The 23,109-nt window shown below is 41.1% G+C and overlaps 1 protein-coding gene across 1 annotated transcript in view; it reads right to left on the minus strand.

The window, feature by feature from the left end:
• Window positions 1-2,762: 2,762 nt before the first annotated feature.
• Window positions 2,763-23,109, minus strand: part of CUNH16orf62 (chromosome unknown C16orf62 homolog) — a 98,579-nt gene continuing 78,232 nt past the window's right edge. Inside the window, exons 27-31 of the mRNA XM_019541765.1 lie at window positions 19,060-19,199; window positions 17,688-17,853; window positions 12,310-12,428; window positions 4,091-4,237; window positions 2,763-3,606 (exon numbers count right to left, since the gene is read on the minus strand). Coding sequence (XP_019397310.1) covers window positions 3,508-3,606; window positions 4,091-4,237; window positions 12,310-12,428; window positions 17,688-17,853; window positions 19,060-19,199 — 671 coding nt within the window. The 3' untranslated portion in view covers window positions 2,763-3,507. The remainder of the gene's footprint in view (window positions 3,607-4,090; window positions 4,238-12,309; window positions 12,429-17,687; window positions 17,854-19,059; window positions 19,200-23,109) is intronic.

Below are 23,109 nucleotides of genomic sequence, written 5' to 3' on the forward strand. Positions count from 1 at the left end.
CCCCAGCTGACTTCCTGCCCTTTGGGCAGGGGGCTGGACTCGATGATCTCCCGAGGTCCCTTCCAGCCCTGATGTCTATGAAATCTTATAGTGAACATTTTTATTCTTTGTACCTAAGCTTCACTTTTACTTTGAAACCACCTGTTGGCTTATTTTAAATGAGACTGATGCCTGCCTGTTTCCAGACTAGCTCAGAGGTACCTAGTTATCAGAGAAATTTTGCCTGTGACAATTACACAGCTAGTAAGGGAGCCTGTTAAACTCCATTCACAAAGCAGGGGGATTTGTGGGGCGACACTGAACTTCCCATTGCGGATCTGTCTGCCCCTCTCAAGCGGTTTCTATTTCACCCATAGCTGCTCCACTTGGCTGGTGGAGCTCAGAGACTGGGGTAAACCTGGTTCAGATCTCCAGACAAAATATTGTGTAATCTGCACATTAAAGTGAGCTTAGACAAACAGGTATGCTGGTGCCACTACTGACAATGTGTGCACCTTCTCTATAAAAGACAATGCATGGTGAAGCAGCAATGCACCAAGTGTTACATTAGTTGTGACAAGGGATGGCACCACCACTTTCTAAACTAGACCTAGTTCAGTCCCTTTAAGCCAATGCCTGGTCATTAATTACATCTTCTGCATGAGTTCTGCTTTACTAACAGGCGTGAAAGAAAGTAAGGACTCAGAACAAGGAAGGTGGTTGATAGGTTTGGGGAACTGCTTGTGGACCTGCCATAAATCATTTGCAGGCTGACAGCAACTCTGGAAGTGGCTGCAGTGCTTTGGAAGATTTAACTGGAAGCTAGAAGTTAAGAACAAACAGAGGATGACAACACTTTACAGGTCAGGCTGTGCGAGCCTGAGCTCACTAGGGTGCAGGGCTGTGCAGTGTCTCCTTGTCTGTACCAGCTGTACAATCCTGGTGTTTTGCACTATGCTTGTATCAGCAACCTGCATCAGCCATGCAACCAATGGGACAAGCATCCTTGTACACTTTCTACACAGCAGTCTTAGAAGAGAAAGATCACCACTGTACTGTACAAGGAAACAGCAAGCCCAGTAATGACAGTACAATACTAAATGTGTAGAGCAGATATGTACCTAGTGTGAATTTACTGGATTCTAGAGGAATTGCTCTTTGGGTAAAACATGCCCAGGCAGATAGAAGTTATGCATCAGAAGTAGCCACGTTCTGCTGCTTTTTGTCGTCTCTGCCAGGAAGCTGTGCATGGGAGCCAGGGTGGGTAGAGGTGGGAATATGGCCTGGGCTGCCCCAGGTAGGAGCAGGTGGGGCTTGGCCCCATGCAGAGTGCCATGGGGGCAGGCATGGGCGAGGTTAGGGGGTGGCAGACTGCACCTGCACTACACTGCCCAGGCACGTTCTGTTGCATGCACCTCCCTTCTCTCCACTCTCAACCAGCTCCGGAGACCTAGTGGGCAGGCAAACCCCCACACATGTACACCCATCCCCCTACTCTCCCCACACACACACACACACACACACACTACAAGATGAGCTACTATGCAATCATTTCTATATACATTGCTCAAAAAAACCTAAACCAGGTCTCTTTTTAAAAAAATAATGACAGTGTGTTATAGTAGATGTTTGATTTTTGATATATGATTTTTTTTTATCAGTAATTTGTTAAAATAACATCTGAAAGATTTTACATGTGTAGCTCACAACAGCTCTCAGAAACTCATTAAATGGCTCTCCAGCCAAAATAATTTCCCACCCCTGAGTTAGAGCCACTGGTGCCCATATGGATTTATGCTTCTGCCAGACCGTTTCCAGTATCTGGTCTTGGAACAAGCAGCGCACAGATCGTTCCGTGTGGCGCAGCTATCAGAAACTCTTGTAACAGTTACATACCCTACACAATTGGTTTTGAAAAACCTAATTTCCAAACTTCATTTTAAAAATTAAGCATCCAGTTACTCATTTAGTCTTCTATAACCCTTCAGTGTGAGCTCAGTATTACAGCATGGACAGTTTGTGTCCATCGACAACTGGACCCTTTAATATAATCATTACGCAGTCAAATTATGTTGCACAGAATCCAGTGGTTGCCTGGCAACTGTAGTAGTCATTCCCCACCTCAGGCCAATCACTACATCAGTCGACTTCCTTTTTTCTTCAGTATCAGGGAGGCGTCATCCACTTTTAACTCACGTTAAGTGGTACTATTGAAAATACTGAACCTCTGCAAAGCAAGTAGGAAAAAACACTGCAGATCTAGTACTACTTGCAGTCGTTGCCTGGATCAGCTCCTGCACTTTCCAGCTAAGACTTGTCTTGGGGCTTTGAACCCCTTGTTTTAATCAAAGGTGTCACTTGGATCATAAAGGAGAGTATGTGAAAAGTCAAATTAAAATACCAGACCAACAAACCAACCAACCTACATTACACATTCCCTCACTCCTGGAGCAGTTGTTCCAAAATTTCACTCCTGTGAACTAGTCCCCCCTTCATATAATTTTCCAACCTCTGCACAAGGCAACATTTTTATGTAAAATTTGCTTCCATTATGTAACTCATTCCTAGTCATTTCTTGGAAATTAGCTCAGTAAATTACCTGAACTCACAACCAAAACTAAAGCACAAACAGCAGTTTGCAACCTCGTATCATGGCTCCTTGCCAAAGATGAGAAACAGTAGAGTAGGATTTTTAGGCAGCATAAAAGCAAAGGTAACAAATCACAGGATTTCAGTCACATGATGACTGCATTAGTGAAAAAGAACAAACAGATGAACTAAACTGCACATTAACAGTTTTATTCAATTATATGGTTCATTTTGACTGAATACACAGAATTTCTCTGAATACATTTATATTTTCATCTGAAGACTTACTGATTGCTGGATAAAATGGAAGAAAATTACAGAACAGTTTTAGATTAAAATGAAGCTATAAACATGTCTGTAACCATGTATTACAAGAAGATTTGTTCACAACCAGAAGAGTAGTATCTCAGCCATGTCCAGATTCTACTGGAAATGGACATATAAATGCTGGAAACAATCCGAAATAAGGCATCTGAGAACTATACATCTCAACTAGAACTAGTGCTGATTTCTTTAAGTAGACTGTTATATGAAAACATTGCTTTCCACATAGGAGAACAGGCTGCCTTGCAAATGGGAAGCAGTCGGGGGCTTCTGAATTTATGTGTGGATTTCCTTCCTCTCTTGTTAGAGTCAGGTCAGATTAGGGGCTGGAAAGTTATATACCATCATAAATTTTAAATATGCACTTTACTGGGTCTATGTTAGTATTTAAATCAGAGTTTAATGGCACATCTGGAAACAAACGGAGTTCAAATTATTGTAGCTTATGTCAGGAGTTTAACTTTTTACCTTTGTCCCAATAAATGTTACATTCTAAGTGAAACTTAAAAATAAAAATACATTAAAACTTCAATGAAAACCCAGCATAAGCCACATTTTATGGACTTGGCTTTCCGCCCCTCTGTACAGATGACCCCCTGGGAAGGGTAACATTTATCAGGTCCTGGACTGCAGTGGGAGCCTTAATGCCAGCTCGGCAAAATGACTCATTTCAGGTTGTTTGCTTCGCTTCTTGATGTATTCTAGTGTTTTAACCTAGAAGAGAGGAGAAGCACAAGTTCTTACATATGCTTTTCTTGAAAATGAATTTCTGTATGGACATAAGAAAGCATTTCAGGTACTGAAAACTATTCTCCTTGCATCCAGAATTTCAGTTCTCTTAGACTGAATGGAAGGGTGAAATATTTTTTTAATGCAAGGAAAGTGCTCAGGCAGCCTAAATATAAAAGAGTTTGTGTTACCTAGGACTCATTCTTAAGGCATCTTCCAATCAAACAGTTCTTTAAAGAAATCAATATGCTCCACATAAATGACAATGCTTTCATTTTAAGGAAGGAAAGTAATCAGTTATCTTTTTCACAATTATAAGTAAAAGATGCCTAAAACAACAAAGACCTGAGGAAGGCACTTTGTGCTTGAAAGCTTATCAGATGTTTCCCCAGTAGTACAGTTGGTCCAATAAAACATTACCAAGAGAACCCTTTTTCCCTGAAGAAGGCACGCTCCTCGCTGTCCTTACCATGGTCTTGGTGTCAGCAAAGCCGTGCTTCTGAGCAAGGTTCCAGAGGTTGACAGAGAGCTGGTTTAGTTTGTTGTTCCGTAGATCTCCGTGAGCTAGGATGGTATTAAAGAAATAAAGTGCCAATTGGCTCTGGCGTTTCAGGGCCTGCAGTTAAAAAAAAAAAAAGCACACACAACTTTTACAGCCAGCCTGCAAACAAGTCACATTCTGTAAGATCACACACTTCCAGGGAATCATTGCACTGACACCTGGACACATGCTCTGTAATTCAAGTCCTAAGGGAAGCTAGGACTTTGGTGCCTGTCCTCCCTGAAATCTTGCCACAATTTGACTAAAAATGTCTAGTCTAGAATTGGCTGAATGACTAAGAGGGGGTGCAACAGAAGTTGCCCCGGCTCCAGTCTTTCCATCAGGTGTCACTTGGGCTCAGGGACTATGTACTTCGACAGCTTGCACCCTGGACTCCTGAACATCATCAGCACCACCACCGCTCTGCTGTTCTTCATGTTCTCAGTACTGAGTGCAGCAATGGCTCTAATACCTTGCAGGACTATTCAAAAAGTCCCATGATCCACCACTTCCAGTAGAATCAGCTGCACATGCATTGAATCAAAAAGAAGGTGGCCTGTCCTGAGCATCCTTATTCTTGCAGCTAAATACAGGACAGGAAAGAAGATGCTACCAGCTGAACATGCGACTAAATAGCAGTGTTAGGCACAGCAGCATGGCCTCAGGGACTAAACCTACAAAGTCCCATCCTTTCCATTCAGCGGGTTTAATTCATGGCAACTAGTAGTAGCAAAATTGTGAGAACAGCATAATACTGGATCTTTACAACTGCATCTAATTTTCTGCCACTCATGATTTTTTTTGCTCATGCTGCTCTTTACATTGGGAAGTTCTCCAAACCTGCCATATGCCAATCTGCTGTCCAAAAACTCTGGACAACATGCCTGTTCAGTGACTCGGAGCCATCCTATAGTCCTGCCCGGTGGACTTTGATGGCAAATTCCCAAGACAAAGGGGAAGTCTATTCTTTGTTTAACCAGTTGATCTGCTATACAAGCTTATGAGAATCTTATAAAAAATGAATAAAAAGTTGAACTGGCAAAGTTAAATATTATGTTGTACTGACTTACATAGTAAGAGGTTAGTCAAAACCGATACACATCATGTGGGCTCCTTTTCAGTAGATATACATCTTCCTTAAAATTTTGTTACAAAAATTCTAGGTCACTCAGCATGTTAAATACCCGCTTCATGTTAGTGACAGTAACATACAGCTTCCCAGTACATTTATATACTGTAGGACAGGTTGGCAATGTTTTTGGGCAGTGCCAAAAATACCCACAACCTTGACTTGTAAGATGTTGGCGTGCCAGCGGTGGATGGCAGGGGAGCCACCAGGGGCCCAATCCTTGTGGCAGCGCAGCCCCAGCCCCTTACTCACCATCCACTCCGAGCTGCAAGTCAAGCAAAGTGCCTTTGCATGCCATGCTGGCACCCATGCCAGGGGTTGCCTACCCCTGCTGTAGGACCTTTCATCTCAACAGCTCCCAAAGCCTTTTACAGCCTACTTACAAACATCATTTTAACTGCTGTCAAAATGCAACCATCCCTGGACACAAGCATGCCCCTTCGGTCTGCCCCAGTAACACTACACCAACCGAAGACTAGCAATGAAGACAGCAAATTCTGAGGAAACTACGAGTTGGCAGAGAGTAATTAGAACTGAAATACTGCCTGAGCACTGCAGTTTGTTCAACACCAATCCTGTTGAAAGAAAAAAATAAAAGCAACAAAGACTGTCTGATGATGTTATATATCTGTATGCATACAGGATGGTTACATTGCACACTTAGTGGTCTTCTACATGTAAAGTACTATTTTAAATTTTAAACTATTTTCAGCTGTGATTGGTGTCATTTTCCCCTCCAAATCAGAGTGACCAGCTATGTACTATTTTACACATTTGGATTCAAGAGAAAAAAGGTCCACTTTCACATTTACAGCATTAATAGTAACCTTAGTGGAGAGTTAGCTTCCTGGGCAGAATTCAAGAAAAATAGGTTAGAGATCTCTCTCCCACGATATACCTTACTGTGCTGTTTTTATATACAAGTCCGTGCGTATGTGCGCACGCACAGTCCCAGTTAATTTCAACTTCAGCTAATATGCAACATACACTTTAGGATGCAAAACTTTCAGGACAGTCCATCAGAAAAAAGGGACAGTCTGTAGTTTAGGTATTTAGGCAGGCACACAATCACAGATAGAGGATGGGGATCCAGTCAGGTGTCAGATACCGTAAAGCTAAGAGACGCACAGTCTTAGGAGGAGAGGCAGCAAACCTTGTCATATAAAAAGAAACAATAATGAGAAACATAGAAAACTGGATTAGGATCTTCCAGAAGGTCTGTATAACATGGCACTGACCTGAAACCAAAGTGAGAAATCCATGTCAGGATGTTGTCAATTCCATTGACATAATCAAGATGGGGTTGTGGGTGGTGTTCCAGCTCGGGAGGATATTTATGGGCAGCACAGACAAGGGAATGAACTGAGATTTTGGCAGCAGCGTAAGTCATGAGACTAACAATTCCAATTCCCACACCAAAGAGAATAGTGAACAGCCCTGCTAAGCAGGCATTTTCCATCGACTTTCAATGCTGCCGACAACACCAACATAAAGAAGCAAGACCCCAGAACCTGCTATGGCCCTCCTGTCCTACCCACTCCAGGAAAGATCAGAATATCTTCATTTAACGTTGCAAAATGGAGAAAAATGTCATCTTTTGCATCTTAGACCAGATACACTTTCATACCATGTAACATCATGATTGGAGCTGCCAACATTCATTCTAGTCTTCCAGTAAAACCTGCCAGTCTTCCACTGACATCTGCACCTTCAGAAAGCATCGTGCCAAAAGCGGCATTTGGAGATTCAGAGAGTTGCTTCCTCTGATATGTCTGTGCTGTTGTCACAACAGTGGAGTTTGGAGATAACCAAGCTAGTTTAAACCAGACAGCTTGGAGACCAGTCTACTTGTGCCCACACAGAAAGCAACATGGGCTAACACAAGGGGGGGGACAACTTTTTGGCAGGTGTGCCACAAACTAGCCTTGTAGCCACCCCAAGTGCCACCAGATCCCCTTCTCCTGCCCAATCTGCTAAGCCTGCTCTGGGCACCCTACCTGACGTGCTGCTCTGCTTTCTGCTTCCTATACTGTATTCCCTGCAGGTTTTACTGCTTTGCTTTCTGCTTCTTGCCTTTTCTGTTGCTGTGCTGCCTGTTCCCTCCCTTATCTGCTGCATGCCACACACAGAGGCTACCTGTGACACCTGTACCACAGGCTGGCCACCTGTGGGCTACATACTCTGCATTTGGGGCAGTTACTGCAGCATGTGTTGACCTCGCTGCTCCTATGGCAAGAAAGTTCTCAGTGTGCAAACTATTAGGTAAAAGATGGCTTTGGTATTTCTACCTTGCACTGCAGTCACAACAGCAACAGTAGTGACAACTGTGAGATGCCATGAGGGACAGCTTCTCTTCTCCTTTCATATGGAGTCCTTCAGGGCCTTACTAACATGTCTTTTTGGTCATTAGGGAAGATCCTAAGATGCTAGACGAAGGTCTGCATCTGTAATCAAGTTGATAAGCAGCACCGTTACAGAGGTGTTCCAGCATCTGGGGTAAACCAAGCAGCTGGATCTGAAGGCAGCTGAGGCAAGCACAGGCTAAGCAGGAGGTGACCCTGACTGGAAGAGAGGAAGCATAAATGATCTGGTGGCAGCTGTGAGCTTGTCATTTTGTGATCAGCTGTCCCGTGTATTAACACCATGCACACACTAAGCGCAGTCCTCCTCACTCCCCCTGCACATCTGAAGAGTAGCTGTAGCCAGAACTGCCTGTTTCAGAAGTCCCAAAGATGGAGTCCCATTACTGTGAAACAGCAACCTGATTTTGTCACTTGCACCCTTGAAGCGCGCTCCAGCATAATCAACGTTGGAGCTACTGCGGGGTCAGCAGCAGCTTGCTTTCCCAGGAGGGCAAGCTAATGAGAGCTTACTACTGCAGGGCCCCATGCTCTATGCTGCCAGGCAGTCAGGCTCTGGATCACTTCAAGGCCTCAAACTTAATTTTTAAAGTGCCCATTAAAGTCATGTTGAGCTTCTCACATTTTCCCTCGGCAACCCCTCCCACAAAAGCAGTGCTCCACATGGCTCAGATCATAGAGCAACATTGAAAAGCTGCAGCTGTCTTTTGCTAGAGGGCTTTGGCTGAAGACCTCTACCTGTGGTGATCAAAATGGCTGCCACTCTTGCCATTAATTAGCAATGCATACACGTCCCATGGAGTAAGCCTTCCCACATAACAGCAAGCTGCCATAATGACCTGGCTGTATTTCTTCGGGAAAGGGGGAGTGGGGTGGAGGAATATGACTTTCATTTCTAGAAGCTGCAGCCCACTTTTGTTTTGTACAAGAGACTGCTCAATGGCTCCTGGTCAGGGAATCAGGACACAGCTGAAATGAAACATTTTGAGGGGTTGTAAACTAACTCCAAATTGCTGGCAGTTCTGAAATTCACTCACCAAAATGAGACCATCTCCTCTGAAGTGCGATTTGAGTAAGGACTGGAAAAAGTCTGGACTTTTAGTACTTGGAAATAACAAGGAAACAGAACTGAAATAGTTTACTTCTGGTAGCTCCCTCTGTTTGTCGGATACTTTCCAAACCTAGGAGAAGGCATGGTACATGTCCTGGGAAGTTAAGTAAACCATTTGAATCCTGTACTAACCAACTTGTAGCGACGGGGATTTAGAATCGTTTTAGGAAGAGCTTCATGCCCTTAATATCTTTAAAATAAAAAATTAGAACTGTTCTGTACCTTACCTGCAGCTCACGACTCATACGTGCAGTCAACGCTCATCCAGGCGCAGTTGTCTGTGATGGGAAGAGTCACTGTAGTAAGGCCTTTCAGTTGAAAGGACCAGGACCAAGTGACCCAGAAGGGACTGTCTCCCTTCCCTCCACAAGGCTCACTCTTAGAATTTAATGTCTCTTACAAACTACACAGGAACAAACTCATGGACAACTGTCACTCTTAACCACTTGAAAAGGGGAGGGGAGAGCTGCTGTGAAGAATCACAAGCTGTTACCCTTTAATTGTGTGCCTGCCCCTGCAGCAACATGAACTAAGTCACTGTAACTTTAACTGAGCTACTCTAATGCTGATTTTGGAGCAAAACCCCACAGTTCTGCATACAAGATGAGTGCATGTAGATAGTCACTGAGCAGACTTTTAGCCTTTATAAAGAATCCTACACTTCAAAATAGCATTCTTGCCCACACAAACACAACCTCATGACAGTTTTCCAGGAGCTCAGATGTTTCAGCACAGATGCCATAGCAGCTCAAAAAGTAGCAGAGTTAAGAGAGGTTAAAAGAACATAAAAAGAAAGGAGGGGCATATTACGGTAATATTTGATGCATTGCTCTGCCCCTAAATTGCATTTCTTGTGAAAGTATTGTATTGCAAGACAAATCAGTGCCCTTTTATGGGCTTCAGATAAAATGAACCAAGGAAAACCAGTATCACAAGGGATGTGGTTCATGTAAGCAAGCAGCCTAGTATGCATATAATAAAAGGTCATCAACACTGAAGTAATCAAAAAAAAATCTTGGGTATTTGATGCCATGTGCTCCTTTAAAATAGATAGATGTGACTGTAATAGTCATTCCCAGCCCCCTAATTCCTCAACAACAGAGTTCTTTAATAAGCAAGAGTTGATACCTGGTCTTAGGTAGTGATTTTCCCCCCACAAATCTCAGCACACTTCACAAAGGCTGGCAAATATTCCCTGTTTTACATCTGAAGAAGCTGATGCAAAGCAAAGGGACTTGCTCAAAATCACAACCTGGCACAGACAGAGCCAGGATCAGAGAACAAGTAAGTCCCCTTTGATCACGTGTCCGGTGTCCTGCTTACCATCCTATACTGCCTCCTGCTTCAGTGAACTAGCAAGAGAGGCTCTTTTAGTATTCAAAAGATCAACTTCCAAAGAGCTAGATTTCCTGTGATCACAAGGTCCAATCCCAATAGGACCTGCTCAGCCACCTTGGTAGAATGACAGATTGCCATGCGTGGGTCTTCAAAAAAAACATCTTTAATACCAAAGCTCTGTGTATTCTTCAAACTCGTTAACGATCTCATGGCACTGCACAAAAGTAAAAGTCTCTTTTGGTGGTGCAGAGCACTAGTTTGCTGTGTTTCACTGTGGTGCTATATGTACGATAGTTCATGCTTCACTTTGGAGTGTACCACTGGATAAGGGTGAGGTTTGTTAATCTTATACTTACTTCATTAGGAAGCATAAAGAAGCAAAAGAAAGGATAATGTTGTTCAGTGCAGTACCTGGGCTCCTAAATGCATATTGCTCAGTACATTTTTGGAGGCAAACCTTATGGGTTACCCTCTTTGAAGCCTAAAATTTACAACCAGCATTTAAGTGGAAGGAAAAAAAATCCCCTTAAACTGTATTTGACAAGTAGCTAAATAACACAACTTAAGTGCAGCCCCTGAGTTTCATCATCTTTCTACCAAGGATTTTTATTTTCCCCATACTTTAGCCCAGGGCTGTCCAACTTCTAAGCCCTGCAAAGGCTGTATGCCATGTGGGCCTCACCAGGCACACCACAGGCTGCCAGGCCACACCACATGCTCCCCTGCTCCGAATAGGCACCACCTTGCACATCTGCACCAGGTGCCTGCCTACTGCCACACTGCACCCCCACTGCTGCCCCGACCCCCCCTCCTGCCATGCATAATGCCTGGAAGTACTCCTAGCTCCTGCTGTGCCATACTGCAGCAGCTGGAGAATGCAGGAGGAGCCTGAAGACTGGCTGCTGTTGCAGGTGGAGCAGTAAGGGGGGCCGCAGTCAGGTGGGAGCTCACGGGCCACAGCTTAACCCCTCCTGGGCCACAGGCAGCCTGTGGACAGCCCTGTTTTATACTATAAGCAACAAGTTGCAAGAAATACATGAGTCTAACAGAGGTGATTAAAATAAATAAATAAAAATAATAATAATAAAAAGAGTTGCTGCCATGAGAAATTAAACTCAAAACCCAACACGGCTTCAGGGGTCTTTGCTGTGGTGTCAAGAGGTGACTTCAGTAACACGGAGAGTGCCAGCCATCTTCCAGTCACGTCAGACTACTTCCAATCTGCGTAAACCCCAAATCAAGGATTCCATTATTCTGACAAGAGCTTTGATATAATCATTCCAAAAAAAGGTTAAAAATAAAATGATTGCTTTCCTGTACCTAAAGCAAATATTCTGTAGTCATGCTTTTCTCTGGTATTCAGAACTATTATAACTCAAAGGAGCTTTCACTGTCTTTAGTTCAAAGCAGGCTAGCTGGTCAACTCTCACTTAGTCTAGTCAAGCAATGTCTATTTAAGGCTACTTTGGTTCTGACAGTGAAGAAAGAACCTGGGGCTGAGGGAGAAGTGAAGACAGGGTTAGATGAGGAGAGAACTGACAGCTGAATGAGAACAAGAGCAGAAGGTAGCTGAATAAACCTTAGCTACGTATGTCTACACAGCAGTCAAAGACACTGCAGCGTACTGCAAAAATACGCAAGCTAGCTCTCCTAGGAGCACTGGCAGTAGGCTGGCTGTGGCAGCACAGAGGTCAGTGTAGGCTGCAGAATCTGCCCACGCAGCAGCCTGCGCCGAGCTGCCCGGGCAAGCTAACCCAGGTACTGGGGCAGCCTACTGTAAAGCTGGCTTGGGCGGCTCTTCCCTGCACTGCAAATCACTGGTGTGACTGAACTGTCAACGTGCCCTGCATTACAACTTGAGGAAAAACAACAGCTGAGCTGGCACCAGGGCAGTAAGAATTTCCTCAGTCCTACTAGACTGCCTGGGCCATGTACAGAACACAGCTAAACATTCAGCTCTTCAACAGGACAATAAAATAGCAAGGGGATCAGTTTTACTTTACTCCTCACTGACACTATTGTCTACCTAATCCGAGTGTAAATACCCAACTAAAATAGGACCATATACCTGTCTCTAGCTTTTCAAATGTCCACAGGGTTTCCAAAAGTCAAAGCATAGCTACAGTCCATTGTCCTTAGGAACAGCTTGTTTACTTAGCCTTGCAAGTGATTTTATGTTGCACTTCAGCAAAGATTAGAAGAGATGTACCTCATCCTTTCCAAGGGTCTTGAGGTGGTCCAGGATCTGTGTTATCACCGTCTCACACACCTTATTAATTTCAGCTAGGAACTTGGAGTCTCCACCATAGAGGGTATCATTGGAATCAACTGCAGAGGCAAGCATAAATAAATCTCAGCTTAACAGATGGTTATAAAAGTTTGTTTACTACAAAACAATAGCACATATCTAGACAGTATTGGTTTGGGAAGCTGCAAAACTGGTTCTTCATGAATATGAAATCTTCTTTAATCATCAGTCACTTTTGTAAACTCTCTCTTGACGATTTTAGGACTGCCGGATTGTGACAATAGGCATGTTGCCTACTTCAAGTTTTCAAAAAGATACACTTTCACTCTCTACTAAGAAAATTACATTATTCTAAAGCAAAACCTAAAATCACCTGAAAAATCATGAGACACATTAAATTCAGATAACTGTACTGATTTTAAAAAATGATAAATCACAAGAAATAACAGGTTAGAGTCAATAACCAGAATGGTTTTATAAGGAACATCACCATTGATTAATGAGACTCAAATGATGACAGGGAAGCCTAACTCATTAATTACAGTGGTAGGTAGATGTGCAATAAGTACTCATTGCTCAGGAGTTCAAATATTTTATGGAGGCATAGGATAGACACAAAAATCTCTGCCCTCTGAAATGCCCTTGCCTTTTGTATTTGCTTACTATTCCATTACTCACCCGGAAGATGCACATGAAATCACAGTTCTCTTTTGATAGGCCCCGTACATGTGTACACATACATGTAACCCAAAGAGCTCATGTTGGAAGCAGTAAAAGATGGAACACAAAACTGATTACAGAACAGACAACGTCATTCAGTCTTCTCTTGTATACCATTTCTAATCAAAGAACCAGAAGCCAGTTTACTACAGTTTGAAGACCAAAAGCAATCTGTCGTGTTTCTGATTTGTTGGGTTGGTTAGATTGTGTGCAAGGCCCCAAACCTGAACTCTGAAGTACTTGTCTCTTGTTTCTACAGAAACTGGAAATTCTGCAGCAACTTAAAGCTGAGGCACCGTAGGTCAGAGAGGCGACCTTTCCAGCATCTCATTCTGGTCTGCCATGGAGATGGCAGAGAGGGGCTTGGAGCTGAAAGGCACCCTTGAAGGTGTGAGAGAACCCCAGGAGCATTTCTCAGAAGAGCACCCAGCTGCACATGGGGTTGGAAAGCATCACTGTCTTCCATGGAGATGCCAAAGCTAAGGAACTAGGCGGGAAATGCTGCTTCATCACATGAAGGCTGTCCTCCCCACAGTTTGCATTTGTGTACCTAATGTCTAACACCAACACATTTGTATCAGAAACATCAGGAATTCCTGATGGCTGTTGCACTGGGGCTCTGAATCTTATGGCAATTTAATTTATCAGTAGAGTTTTAATGGCTGGCAAAATCCACCATAACCTCACTTGCTTGCTACTGCTGTCATTTGAATGGTACCTGCAGTGAGCCAGGCATGAAAGCTATTTCACTGCAAGCTGAATTTACTTTAGACATCCACAGGCACTTTCAGTGCACCAGCCAGTAGCTTCTGGAGGGAATTGCCATGTTTTGTTGTTATATGACATAATTAAAGACACAAGAGTACTAGCATCCTCCTCCTTCATGTCGCAGATCTCTAGGTAATAACCCACATGGACTTACTTATCACCTGCAGGAAAGAAGAGATGCATATCTGCACTGAGGGAATAAGGATCTGCTGTCATTATGGATGTTAATTTTCTCTCTCAGAAAAATCTCAGTATTTCTAATAAATAACATTCTTATGTAGGAGGGGGAAAAAAGAACCCCAGTGTCCTCAGACATACTTCTCAATCATTTTGACAGTTTTTGAACCACAAATCTGTCTCTGAAGCAAGGTACTCCAAGATAGCCATATAAACATAGTGCTGTCTACAAAAGTGTTTCCCAGACCTAAGGGGGAAACGCATACATCACACCTGTCATCTGAAAACTTCAAAGCACTTTAAATTTTTAAACTTCTGAATATTCCAGGGAGGTGAGTACTGTTTGTCCACTGTATACATAACAAAGAAAAGATCACATCCCCTTTCTTAGGCACACTGAAAAATTATAGGTAGATCTATGCTATGGAGCAGTATTCCGTATCAGATCAACTGAGTTCTTTCCAGGCTGTTAAATCCATGAAATAGTCTCATCATGGCTGGTGACTTCTTAGCAGCCCATTTACCTGAAGAGCACAAACATTTATTTTATATCTGGAAATCAGTGTAGCCAAAAGAAGGAAGCTGTCCAGCTGCTAGAGCAGGGGACCAAGAAGTCAAGACACCCCAGTTCTTTTCCCAGCTCTGCTAGCTTACTGACACATGGCAAAAAACCCTTGAATGACACGATGCCGCAGCTTTCAAGACAGAGGAAGAATTTGGAACTGTAGAATTCAGAAGTCCATCCAGTCCCCTACTTCTCTGCTACAGAAGTGTAGCCATTTTTGGCAGCATACACGTGTAGAATTTTTCTTTTTAATGACTGTAAAATTTATATAAATTTACCACAGCAACTTTCAAAATTAAGTTGGCTGTCAAAGCACTGTCTGAATGATCTGAAACTATAGTCATGCCAGGGAGGAAACATTCTCTTGATTTTCCTTCCTAGGTAAGGTTGTGCCAACAATATCAGGTCAATATCAATTGAGGTCAAAGAACCCCATCAGGATCAGTATATTCTATATGTTAAACAATCTTTCACAAAAGGGAGGAAGCAAAATCCAGGGTAGATATAATTTGAAGGGGAAACTTGGTCTCTTTTTTCTGTTACCTGGATCCTTAAAACACGACAAACTTTGGATCTCTTTCTCTTTTCTGAAAGTGTGTTGTGCTATTATCCCAAGAGCCAGCAGGAAGATGGCAGTTCAGTGACTGGAATCTATCCAGATCACAGAAGGGCTTTTGCTACTTCCTCTGGCTTCTCTGTTTTGTTTTAAAAGCAAAAATTCCCCTTCCAAACATAATTGCATATATATTTATTTTATTTCTGTATAATATTCCCCCCTCCCAAATGCCTCCTGGAAAATATGACTTCCAGTCTTATGACTCCAATATACAGATTAAAATTTTAGTAGGGAAATGTTTCTGTTTGCTACCCTTTAAATGACCTGCCCATGTGAAAACTGGAAACAGGTACAAAAAAACTAGAAGCTTCTCCAAGAGATGGATTTTTTACAGTTAGCTACTGTGAAACTATCGGTGGCACAAAGAACCCAATCCTGCTTCCAGCGAGATGAACGGCACAGTTCCATGCATTCAACTAGAATATAGCTGGTCCCATGATGATCAGAGGACTAATATTTCAATTAAGATAGTTGTGATCCATCCCTCACGCATGGGTCCCCTAACATTGAGAGCAGGAACTTGGGATCCTTTGTAGGTAACTTCTATCAAACAAGCCTTCTTCAAGTGACTTGTTCCAGCCTCTCTTCCTGATTCTACACCAAATCTGAAGTCGCTATATTGCAATAAATGTAACTAAGAAATAGCACCCATGTCAAAGCATATTCTTCACTCTAAAGTGTACAGCGTAGGCTAACATACTTACTCTTTAGCAGAGTTAAAAGTGAATTATTTTCCATTTAGGAAATGGGACTAGTTTTTCTGCAAGGGAACTTTTAGTTTAGCACTAATAGGCAACTACTTGATGCATGCAACCTGTCAAAAAAAGACTGAAACCACACGTGTTAACATTTGCTGTAACAAAAATACACCATGGTTTCCATTATGAAATTTCAAGATACAGCTGAAGTTTTAAAACAGAAGATACCAGAGCTTAAGCCAGGGTCTTATATGTGTAGGTTACAATGCATCTTCTCTAAAACGACACCAGTTTTCAAAGTACATAATCTTCTGTGTTTCTGCATTCTGGAATTTTAGATCAGGAATGAGCTTTACATTCTGAGATTTAGAGATATTAAGTAATACATACCACACTGACAGTTCAATCAAAAGAATAAATAAAACCCTTTACAGATCTAAATGTGAATTATTTTCATAGATTCTAAAAGATCTGACAGTGATCCTGCTGGAAAATTCTATTTATTTCTATTGGGAACTGCACCAACTAGTTGGATAGCCTAAATAATTAGGCTGACTGACATATCTAAAACATTTCTTTTTAAATAATAAAAAAAAAAGATTGCTGCTCTTACAGCATATTCGATGATCTTAGAAACATGAGCATGCTTTCTCCCTTTCTCCTTAATTACCACAGGACAGATCAGGGTTAACTACGTGTAATATTTTGATGAGTTTAAAACTTCTTAAAAGACTAAGGAAAAATAGCTGAACAACCAAACATAATCCACAAAAAATAAAGTTTACAAATTTCCAAGCTCATATCCATAGCAAATAACCAAAAAGTCAGCTCAATAGAAACAGAATAGGAAGTTTAAGGGAGACACAGATGATATTTTAGGAGCACAACACACTTCTTGGACACCTGGCTCCCCCCGGGACCTCAGTGCATCCCCGACTACTCTCCTTAGCTCAGTGAAGTCCGCCCTCCTGAAGCCTAGGGCTGCTGCCTGGCTGCAGGCCTTTGTCACCTTGTGCTGGATGGTGAAGTCTTTTGGTTTAAAAAAAAAAAAAAAAAGCAAAATCTAACCAATAAAAGCTTTTGTGAACATTATTTGGACTCCACCTGCAGTAATGAACAGAAGCAGGTTATATGAGTCTCTCTGACAAAACCTATGAGGGCTACATGTTTTTCAGGAAGCACAAACTCTACAGTTAAGGAATCCATCAGCAGCACAGACTGTATTATTTATTATTATCCTCATCTCAATCTTTTGGAGTTGGGAAAGGGAACAAAGACAGTGATAATATCTGTTAAAAAAAGAAGTTCAATCACCCTTGTACTTATCTAACAGCTGCTCTCTTTGGTGACAGTAAACCAAGGCAAGTCTCTACAGCCAGAGCTAGACACAGCTCAGCTGGAAAGTCTGGCTAACAGACTCGCATCCCCTGGGGATCAAGCACAGAGGGGAGCATGCCATATGCTGACCACCGAGTTGCAGTAAGATATTATTTCAAACAAGTATACGAAGGACTCTGAACCAAACATTTGATAAAATCTATTGAAGGCAGGTTGTAATTCCAGGATTTTCACATGTTCAATGCAGGTCAATAATACTTCATCAAGTATTATTTTAATTATGGACTGGATACCTGCTGGACAACTAATTCTTAAGATCATTCTACACCATGCTACATAAAACTGTGAAGGATAATTCTTCAATTTTAATTAATGTCAGCACTGGCAAATCACCAATATAATGCTACAACAGAACATTATAGAGTACTGAACTCTATAACTAACCCTTATAGTTTACCTTTGTCTACATGGTAGATATAAGTCTCTTGAGTCATTGCAGAGAGCAGATGCAAAACATTAGTATAAATCCGGATTTTGTCATCACAATTCTCCTCCCAAGTATAATCCTGGATCACATTTAGTAGTCCTCGAACAAGAAACAACACACCCTGTTCTGGATGGTCCTAGAGAACAAGTGAGAGGCAGACAATCAGAGAGGATTTTGTTTTTCTTAAGTGATAACAGCTCTGTGGCAGAAGAAAACACAATACAAATAAAGCTGTCAACCAGTTGTTTTGGTTTTTTAATGTGCTTCTTAGCAAGCCCCTTTAAAAACACATTAAGAGAAAATTATAATGTCTATTTGATCTATAATAATCACAGTATAGGCAGCCTTAGCAGACACATTTTGAGATCTCTTGCTTCCTAATCAAAGGGGGAGTTAAACAAGAAGTTAGCTGTCAACTTCTTAATAGCTGAACTTCCAAAATTACACACACTTGTTAGATTCCCCCCTCTTTCATTATTTCAGTAAACTACAAAAACAAGTATATTACTCATGTAATGATGCGTTTTGGAAAGAACACCTACACTGGGCAAACACCAAAGCTAGAGGAACAAACAACCTTTTAACGTTAAAAGAAATCATTATGAAAGCAGCGGCTTTTAAGAGGGTCCATTCTTCTTCTGAGTTGTTTCCATGCTGAAAAGCGCTCATGTAGCATGGGTATACAACATATCAGCAATTGCACGACCACCATGTTCTGCTTCTCTCCTCCTCTATATCGCAAATGGAAAGCAGTAGACTACTGTGTCCACCTGCTTAGCACCGTTAGCTTCAGAGAACGTATATTTTATTTTAGCTGCACTTTAAAGATTCCACTCACCATTTGCTTCCACATACATTTCATGATATCACTGCTGATATAGAAGCCCACTGGTTGGATCTCCTCTCAGAAACCTTCTCCCCCATGATGCACCATGACAATTAAAATCACCTGGGATATTCATGCTAACAGATTAAATGTCTTGGGGCTGCTGGGTTTTTTTGCAGTAAAATCAGTCTTGAATTCACTAATGGCTTGACAGAGGCTGTTCATACGTTTTTACCTTTGGAGGAAAGTGGTGTGCTGTTCTGAAATTGTGGAGGTGATGTTTTAGTTAACTGGACTGTGCTCAAGAAACGTTTAACATTGCACTTCAAAAACTATGCATGTGTCTTGATATAGTATTAAGGGAACATTTTTATCAACTGATAAATAGCGGGCATGGAATTTATAACAAAACATATAGGAAATGTTAAATTCAGGTCTGGTCGATAAACCAAGAAAAATAGCCTTCTTGATCCTGAATTAACTGCTTTGTGTTATATTTTCCACTAAGCTACTTACCGGAACAATTAACAAAGTGGAAAAGAAATTACAAAGGAATTCCAGGAGAAATGTTTCGGAGGGCCTCATCTTTCCATCTATATTGATCATCTTTGGCACTTCAGGAACAAGGCTCACTGCAGCTTTGAAAAAAGCATCAGCTACAAAATACAATAAAATAAAATAATTGACAAAGTAACTATTATAACCACAGCAGCTGGCTTCATAATCCTGCCTGTCATCCAAATGTCATTTAGAACCCTGTTATAATTAACTGTTCATTTGTATTAAGCATAAAGCTTCAAGAGCACTCAAGTAAACAGGAACCAAAAAACAAATGACTTTAGTCACCATGCTGCTTTTAATTTCTACTTCAGATACCTTAGCAGAAAACCGTTTTAAAATAAGACACGCTCAATAAAGTATGGCATTTAAGAATATTTTTAAATATCATTTAGTCAATACTGTTCTAGCCAGGATTAGTGGACTGAACACTCTAATATGAAGTTTTTTTCTACCTCTAACTTGAGATTTCATGAGACCTGTTACAAAGGACAATGAAAAATCTAGAGGCCAGCGAAGTCAGCATGCACTTAAGTGTTTACATTCTTAAACGAAACCAGACTTACAAAATCTAAAACAGTATCAAACTGTGAGGTACTGTCTGTTGCCAAGATATGACAGCTCCTCTGAAGAATCAAAGGGTAAGGATTCTTAGACTCTCTTGTCCGTTTTCATGAGTTTGCAGATGGATCCCTTTACGGTACAGTGCAGCAGAGGTAGGAATGAACTGCTCTGTAAACCTAAACAAAAAGTACTAGGATTTCTATGTACCCAGGACAGAAGGGATGACCTTCCTACCTGCCATGTTTCTTTTGTAATAATGGCTTTGGGGCTATTACAGCAATGATTTTACAATGCCTCTGCTGCCCCAGTGTAGCAGAGCACTTTGGCACATTTTAGTACTGCTGAAGGCAATCCAAGGACCTCTTTGTGCTTCTCAAAGTGGAAGGGAATCCCAAAGTGCTGAAACTGAAGCATAAAGGGAATAAGTAACTTGTGCAAAGCCATCCTGTAACAGGGTTAGAGCACTGTTGTGTCCAGGAAACAGGAAGAAGCAAAGGTTTTTTTCAATAGTATCTTTCAATGGGCGAATTGTATATTGCCTCTTGCAATTCTATAGTAGATCTAATTAAAAAAAAGAAAAGATATCACCACAAAAACCCAAAACAAAAAACACCCCCAAAACCCCCTTAATTCTTGTATAAAGCCAGAAAGCCAAACAGATAATCCAGATCTTTTGATTCCTCATAAGGGAGGGCAAAGGCAACTATGTTGGAGAGAGATTTCCAAGACCCAGAGATGTTACTGATGGCAGGTATTGTCATTTCCAGAAGATAAACTCTCGCTGGAAAAATTCATTTCGACACACAAGGCTCTAAGCAAATTTGCTAAATATAGAACCACATGATAGCTACATTAAGCATACAAGGAATACCGACAAAACATTTGCTTTGGAAAAACTGTCGTTCTTATGACTCATTTCCTTTTCAGAACTTGTGACCTTCTGAACTTTTTGTTGCTCAGATCATTTTAGCTTCCATATTCATTACTTCCATAGTTATTACCAACTGGGCTGTGTTTTTATTTATTTCAAAGATAAAATTTGTATACAAAATCAGCCTAAAGGGAAACGAGTGCTCTCTCTCAGCATTGTTACGAAAAGGAAAGCAGCAGCAGATGTTCATTCTAGGACGCACAGATAAATTGTTATCCCTTCTACAGTTGTCTCAGAAGTAAAACACGCGCACGTCCCATGTTACAATGTAATCAGAACATGTGACATGACAAATGAAATTTTTATGACAGAAAAAAATATCCTGCATACCAAAAGTATCTCGTTCCACACGCAAAATATTCCTGCCTTCTAGAATTACTTCAATCAGTGCAGAAAAGATCTGTGCAGTACATCACTACATTCTACAAATAAAATCAAAACCTTTTGGACCAAGTCAGCTGAGTTTTATTTACACTCCCTATAAAATGACCAGAGCAAACAATATCTCCCACCTGAATTTTCTATTTAAACTTTTTACGATGCTTAATATCTTATTCAAGTCTGCTTTAAGAGCAGGAAGCCCATCTCTATTCCCAAATAGATACTGCTCAGAAGGGCAGCATGATGTTTTATTCCCATTTTGTCCAGCTCTTTTTTGTATTTAAATCAAAGCCATTTTTTTAGTTCAGCAAAAAATGGCAACATAGTTTTTCCAAAACCGGATGACTGCAATGGAAGGACCAAACCAAGCAACTTAGACAGTACTTGGAGTTGGCTTCCTACCTTTCATAGCTTATTTCTTAAGAGCTGAAGGGGAACAATTTGGATGCCTGGCTGTGTTTAAAAATACTGATAGTGTTTTGCTTGTTACTGTCCCAACATATTTAGAGGTATGTACGGCTTCTCTGATTAACTATGTCAGGCCATTGATGAGCTCCAGATGAGTGGAGAGGCCCTGACCTTGAAAATAAAGGTCAGCTGAGCACCTCATCCTTAATTCAGCAACCTGATGCGCATTAATCAGGGTGCAAATGAATCGGGTACAAAAACAAAACAACCAACCAATAATCAGGGTTCTACTGCATATATTCCTTCTGGACTATTTTTTCAGTCTTTTAGGGAGACAAAGGCAGCACATGAAAAAGGAAACAAAGCACCAGTTTCCCTTCTACTGACTGCAATGAGCCCTTCCATCATCTGTCTGTTCCCAGCACAATGTCAAATGAGAAGACACTCTTGAATACCAGCTAGTCCCTTTAACTGGTCACCTACATTAATGATAAAATGGTTCGTTTGCTGGAATATTGTTTATCTACCCTGGGCAAATGTATTGTATTGGGGGGGGGGGTGGAGGATCACTGTGCAGAACATTTTAAGAATGGGCAATTTAAACTAATAATTTGAGATGCAAGATACTCCAGTTAATACAGAAAAAAAATAATCTTCAGAAAAATCATTTGTCACCAAAACAACATTACTATTATTCTTTTGTAAAGGTAGCTAAAGTACCAGAGTCCTAAAGTCATAAGAAATCATTGTGTATTTCAGTTTGGTCAAATATGCTGATAAATGTTGCATCAATAGGAACATTAGATATAATGCATCAAAATTATAAAGCTACATAATATGCAATAAATAACAAATAAACCAGCTACATATACTCCCATGCTAATTTATAAAGCACCTTATTATCCATATGATTAAGATATAAGTGAAAGAATACACCTGCACCTTTGCTTTACACTAGGTCTGAAGGAAGACAGAATGAGAAAAGAAACTGATTTTCATACAACTCTACTCCACGACAAGTGAAAAACTGACCTATTTGCTTCAACCCTGTACATAAAAATATGCAGTGATCTGTTCTGTTTAAAGCAATTTCTGACACTGCCCAGATGCTTAGTTATGCTGCTTAAGTAAGCTACAGTAGGGCTCAATAAAAGGGCATAGCAGAGTGCTCATTGCAACAAATCATCATGATAAAGACTTCCTAGACTGCCGTTAATATCTTGTGCACTCCACCGAATACAACATACTTCATGCTTCACAAAATTTTTCCTTCCACAGCATCTCCTTCGTTCTGGTTGACCACAGTCCTATAAATCCCTTCCCCTGAGCATACATGGTGACCTTCAGGCTCAGAAAGATATTGGCCTGCTTCAAGACAGTATTTTAGATAATATTGTGCTACAAAAAGAAAGGGAAATTCTTTTGTGGATGTATTCTTATAAACACGGTCTGAATGACAGTAAAAAAATGCTGTAATATATAAGGATGCATAATTTTTGGCAACATCAGTCCCTATCCAAGTTGCAATTGGATTTCTTGTACTTTATCAGTAATAGGCAATTAAACTGCTGGGATATAAAATCTCAGGCTGACCAAAAACAGTCTGATAAATGAGGTCACTCAGGATAAGAAAATAATTAACCTCCTAGAACATAATTCTGAAGAGTGACAGAGAATGTGAGGCCTACCTATCTGGTTACAGATTAAAGACAAACAAAAATTGT

The sequence above is a fragment of the Crocodylus porosus genome, unplaced genomic scaffold, assembly GCF_001723895.1.
Source record: "Crocodylus porosus isolate Cpor-Errol unplaced genomic scaffold, CroPor_comp1, whole genome shotgun sequence".
Taxonomy (NCBI): Eukaryota; Metazoa; Chordata; order Crocodylia; family Crocodylidae; genus Crocodylus; species Crocodylus porosus.